Here is a 5,569-nt window from a genome sequence, read left to right as displayed (position 1 = left end):
GGCGGACAGGAGGGGTGCGGTGGGTACGCCGCGGGGCGAATGGAGGCGACGGACTGAGCAGAGCAAGCCTGTGTCGAACGGCTCCAGAGGAGGAAACGGAATGCATAGTAACCAATCTCGCACTTGCGCCGCGTGCCAATAATGCAAATTAGCCCATGCACTGCACACTGGCAGTTTACACGGATGAAACATGATCATCGAGAATTGTTTTATTTTCGCTTTACGACCGCAACTCGCAACTAGATGAGAATGGAGATGACGAAGGCCTGCCCGTTTGTTTTGCTGCGTGCCAGAAAATCGTAAGGCACTGTATATTTTTTCACCGCCGGTAGGTTAATAACGACGTCTTCAAGACACAGCATCCAAGATTGACACGTCCCAGCGCAAGCCTTTTGACCCGGCGCGGCTGCGGCTGAGGAGGTGACCATAGCACTTAGGCCCGACCGTCATGACCATACTATGGTCAGGGCAGCCTGGGGCACCGTCGGGCTCATGGCTACAATGAAGACATGCAGGCACGAAATGGCTTATCGCGAGGAGCCCTGCCGGCATAGTCGCTCACGGGTTCCGCGGAGCCCGTGCGGAGCCATGGAGCCAGCCTGTTTTCTCGAGCATTCTGTAGGACCCTGATGGCGGCATCGGTCGGTTTGTGGCCGTGTCGTGTCCTTTTTTTGGGGTGGAGGAGCGGATGAATGTCATGAATGTCCTGCCTGGAATTACTGTCGATTCTTACATAGTGCAGGTGTCCTCTACCGAAAATCCCAAGAACCAATCGCCCAGACTAGTCTAGAATCAGCTGATTCTCCAATTTTCTATGATTCTGTTGAACATCGAACATTTAATGGCTACAGAGCAGTCAAGCCGGCAGTTATTGGTACATCTAGGCCAGACCTCTTTGCAGGCCGGCGCCAACGTGTTAACGGGACGCCCTCGGGGACGCCAAATATCGCAAATACGCACACAGCTCGCACTCCTATCAGGCAAAATCCACCCGATGAGTCTGCGTCATAAATGCCCGACTTTCCTGTTATTTTTGTTTGTGCCGCAGTGGTTAGCGCGCCAACCTGGTCACATGACCCGTGGATCGGTTTGTGATTGGGTGCCGCCCTCGTCAGGTGAGGCGTCGTGTGCTCGTGCGCGTGTGTCGTATCTGTTTCGCAGCGGGACCGGCGTGTGGCCGGAGGGGGGGGGGGGATGCTTACAACAATATTTTGATGCAAAGTTTTCAGTCACTGTAAAAATATCTTCGTAAATTTAAAACATTTTCCACAAAAACGTTGTAAATTTGCGACTGCCCGATATCGATCTTCCAAGTCGATACGTGGTGCTTGCAAATTTACAATTTCAAATTGTAGTTTTACGACACACATCATGGGAAATTCTCCCGTGAATATACGACAATTCTCCACAGTGAGTATGTGAATAGTAAACAACGTCAGAAGGAGAAGTGCGGTAGTGACTCGGTTATCGCACCACACGCGATGCGGTCCGCGCGCCGACTGGCTAGGCCACCCAACCGACTCCGCTTCACACCTCGCAAGTGGAGTCCTATCTATACGCCTACAGGACTCTACTCCTACTCGCAGGCGGCAGCCCGCGCGCCGTTCACAGCCGTGAGGTCCAGCTTGGAGAATGCGTCGAGCACGGCGAGGTCCATCCTCGACGGCGCCGTCGTGCCCTGGTACACGTTGGCCTTGCAGTTTTGCTTGAAGTACGCCTGGCACTTGGCGGCGTCCGCGGCGGTGCTCGGTATCGCCAGGGTGCCCCCTGTCGCCTTCGTGTCAATGACCTGCGGCAGGGGCAGGGGGCAGACGACTCGGTGTGACCGGAGAACCGGGAATTTGGGGGGGGGGGAGGAGAAAGAATGGTCCGAACGTACCTGCGAGTAGTCAATGAACTTGTTTCCCTCCGCCAGGATGATCCCGCCCTTGTTGGGTTCGATACCCAGGTGGTGGTTTGTGTCCATCTCATTGCCGATCATGTGGATGAGGTTTTTCTACAGCGGGAAAGAGGAAGGACTAAGGAGATCGTGTTCAGGTATGTAAGTATGGCAGTTGTTTCCTGACGCTCACCGACGATGAGCTCTGGCCGCCTGCATGGGGGCATCTGCCCGAGACGTTCACGACGCGGTTGTTGATGAGCGTGATCTCGTCGTGAGTGCCCCAGAACAGCCACAGCCAGAAGTGCGTCTTGTCGCAGTACGCCGAGTATTGGGTGTTGCCGTCGAACAGACAGGAAGACACGGTGATACCCACGTTCTGTTCGACGTACGTCACCAAGAACTGGCGACCGATGTTCTGAAATGAGACAGAAGAACGTCAATTAGTTCTGTTATCACTCGTCATTTTTTCCCCGTTTTTCCTCGAATTTTGTCTGATAACCACGCTACTTGACTAATTTAGAACGTTTGCGTTGGTCACGATTTTCGGCTTTGACCGTCTTCCCACGTCGACAGCTAGACATGAAATGCTTATCCTATTTGTAATAGACCTTCTTAGAAGATGGCACAGTCAAGATCTCACAAACCAGTGAGAAATGAATAGCAACCCAAGGAGGAAGGCAAAGTCAGCATGACATCAAAATGACCTGTAAGGTCAAAATTGGGGACCATTTTGACGTCTTCTTTGATGTCAAAATAATCCCCTACGTTGACTTTAGAAGTCATTTTGACATCATTTTGATGTCATGCTGACTTTCCCCCCCTCCTTGGGAATGGCAACCATCTTACGGTTGTCTCAAGGAGCACCATAAAATGAGATTTAAATTGAGACAACAATGACAACGTGATGGAAACCATCTTTTGTTTCTCACAACCACGATAATGTTGCTACAACCATATTTTATGGTGCTCCCTGAAGTAACCATACGATGGTCGCTACAGATAAGCTTTTTAGCAGATGATACCTTAAAAACCCTTAGACTAAACATAAAGAACATAAGTTACATTAAGGTGTCAGATAGCTTTTACTCTATCGATACGGCAAGAGAACCAGTCGGAGACCAGGAAACAATTTTGTGGCGCTAGGGGAACTGTCTCCGAGTGCCTCAGTGTCGCGCTTTCGCTCCAGGCCCCTCCCCCTACAGTATTGTTGACGTATCCCATCCCGACGATTCCACATGGGATGTTCAGTTCCACGAAAATCCCGCAGATTCTACCTAGATTCCCCGTAGATCTTCCCGTGTGGGGAATGAACTCCTCGCGCGGCAGCGCTTATGACAGCGCCTGTTACGCGCTGGGTAGGCCATCCCGCCAAGCAGCTGCGTGAAAACGGCGGCCCGCCCGCACCCGAGTGCAGAAGCGTATAAGAGCGCGTTTATCGCCCAATCTTACCTCGCGTTACCTTGGGGTGCGTGTTATGGGAGCACCTTTACCCCCCCCCCCCCTTCCCACTCCTTTGGACTGTCCATAAGTCAAAATGAGTCTGTCTTTCTCCCACTGGCTAATGCTGTCCATGGCCGCTGTGACACAGTCCAGTGTCCGTCCGCCCAGGTCGGGCTCCTCACCCTGATGGTGCACCGGTGGATCCAGATGTCCGTCGCGCCGTTCAGCACGATGGCGTCGCCGCCCCAGATCACTTGCGGGTTGATGTCGCTGATGGTGATGTCGCGGAAGATGACGTTCTTGGACTTCTTGAACGTGACGCCCTTGCCCTTGATGACGCCCTTTCCGTTCGAGCTCCGGATGGTCTTGTTGGAGCCGATGACGAGCTCGAGCGTCCGCGAGCCCGCCACGGAGTACGTAACGGAGGTGGTGGACCGGCCCGCGCACGCGTTGTACAGCGACAGGGACTTCTGCGGGCCGCTGCCGCACTGGTTGTACCAGCAGCCGTTCTCCGTCTTGGAGCCCTCGAGCTGGGTAAAGTCGTACGTGCGGTCCAGGTCGATGATGAGTGTCTCGGTGCTGCTGAGGTACTGCTTGAGTTCGGCGGGGCTCGTCGGGACCACGGTCCTCCCTGCAGGCCGACCGAAACCTCACATCAGACCCTTGCCATACCCATTGGTTGCAGCGGCAGCGCCACGCGCCACGCAGGCCACGCACCGCCCGTGCCGCCGGTGGTCTTGTAGCCAAAGCCGACCGGCTTGGAGATGCAGCCCTGCGTCCAGGCCAGCGCCGCGGCCGGCAGCAGGCACGACATTACCAGCGGGGCGAACTTCATGTCGGCGAGCAGGTGTGGGGCCGACACGCTCGAGCGCCAGTCTGAGCTGAGCGGTGGCGCCGGCTGCGGCATTTATATGACAATAAACACGTCACTGGCGACACGACAGAGGCGGCCACGGCGGTATCGCTTCACCCGAAGAAAACTCACGATACGAAAAATCACGACACAGAAACGTTTGATGCACTGCACGAGAAAACTTCACAAAAAAAGGAACGTTTGCTTCGCAGTGAACTACACCCTCCCCCTCTTTCCCCCCGATTCACGAGTGGAGATCCCGTGTGTGATTTCACTTTTTCTTTGTTATAGCCGTATACCATACTGTAGACCGTAGTAAAGATAGATTGCCCCCGATACTCGCATGCAGTGTGGGCCGTGGGCGGGGATGGACGGTTCTAGTCATGTAGTGTTCTCCGGACGGTCACGTCGGACACCAGGCAGCCGCCACCGAGCCGCCACCGCCTCGTCTGGAACATCGATACAGCTGTGCGGTGTGCGGGTCGTCGTAAGACGGTGAGGGAATGGTGGGATCAACCCCTCGGCATCGAGTCAAAACGGGGACGACGGCCATGTGAAGAGGCCACGCGGCGACACGGCTGGCACAATGTCATGTGAGGATGGTGTGAGAAGCTCGCGGACAGGTTCATCCAGCGCGTTCGGCCACGCCGTCATGTTGAGAAAGCATTGCGTTTGTCTCAGGTTTGAGCGGCGTGCTGAGCCTTGCTGCTCTACTCTCGTCTCTGAGGCATGAGGTTCGAGCGGAGATCCCCCCAGGCCGGGCGAGCTCCTCCAAGTGGATACCTTCCTATGCGGTGAGTTCGACCCACTCGAGCTGGGCTTTGTCACAAAATACGACGAGTTACTACACTATGAACTTTTTGCTTGGGTGGTAGGGGCCGTTTATAATGTACATGGACCGAATGTACGAGTGTCCAACGCCCAACAAGGAGAACATGGTCAAGCTCCACATCAGACCGTCGCACTTCAGGACCCAAGCCCTCATCCAGACTACTCTGCAGACGATCGACGGCAACTTTACCTGGAAGACTCTCGTCGATGACACTTGGGCGGTAAGGGGTGTGAGGCGACAATCGTGAATATTTTTATTTGAGAGATAGATGGGGGGAGGGGGTCATCCAGGAAGTACGTCCGTTTTTCTCAAATTCATTCGATAAATTACGGACGCTCGGAGCCTGTAAGCCTCGGGGTAGGCAACCCCGCCATACACCCATGCACTGGAGGTCAGATGTTGCCTACCTGCCAGGCGCTATGAGAGCTTGCATAGGCTTATCCTGACAGTTTCGCAACGATGAATGACGGACGAACTTTCTGGATGACCCCTATGCCATTCCAGTCTATTCATCCAGTCGGGGGCGTACTCCCCCATTTTATTTATTTTCGGGTGGGGGGGG

General features: G+C 54.4%; 2 protein-coding genes across 2 annotated transcripts; one reads left to right on the top strand and one right to left on the bottom strand.

Moving 5' to 3' along the window:
* Positions 1–1,222: 1,222 nt before the first annotated feature.
* LOC113203564 (uncharacterized) lies at positions 1,223–4,244 on the bottom strand. Its single transcript, XM_026418330.2, has 5 exons — positions 4,040–4,244; positions 3,505–3,953; positions 2,073–2,297; positions 1,880–1,996; positions 1,223–1,789 (listed from the first exon to the last, which is right to left on the bottom strand). The coding sequence occupies exons 1-5, from the start codon at positions 4,227–4,229 to the stop codon at positions 1,577–1,579; spliced, it is 1,194 nt and encodes a 397-aa protein (XP_026274115.2). The 5' UTR covers positions 4,230–4,244; the 3' UTR covers positions 1,223–1,576.
* Positions 4,245–4,495: 251 nt separating this feature from the next.
* LOC113204024 (uncharacterized) lies at positions 4,496–5,354 on the top strand. Its single transcript, XM_052276744.1, has 3 exons — positions 4,496–4,768; positions 4,857–4,969; positions 5,051–5,354. The coding sequence occupies exons 1-3, from the start codon at positions 4,762–4,764 to the stop codon at positions 5,252–5,254; spliced, it is 324 nt and encodes a 107-aa protein (XP_052132704.1). The 5' UTR covers positions 4,496–4,761; the 3' UTR covers positions 5,255–5,354.
* Positions 5,355–5,569: the final 215 nt, after the last annotated feature.

The sequence above is a fragment of the Frankliniella occidentalis genome, unplaced genomic scaffold (genome assembly GCF_000697945.3).
Source record: "Frankliniella occidentalis isolate FOCC.00 unplaced genomic scaffold, Focc_3.1 Scaffold4236, whole genome shotgun sequence".
Lineage (NCBI taxonomy): Eukaryota > Metazoa > Arthropoda > Insecta > Thysanoptera > Thripidae > Frankliniella > Frankliniella occidentalis.
Note: the sequence above shows the minus strand (reverse complement) of the source record. Positions and strands in the feature narration are given on the sequence as shown.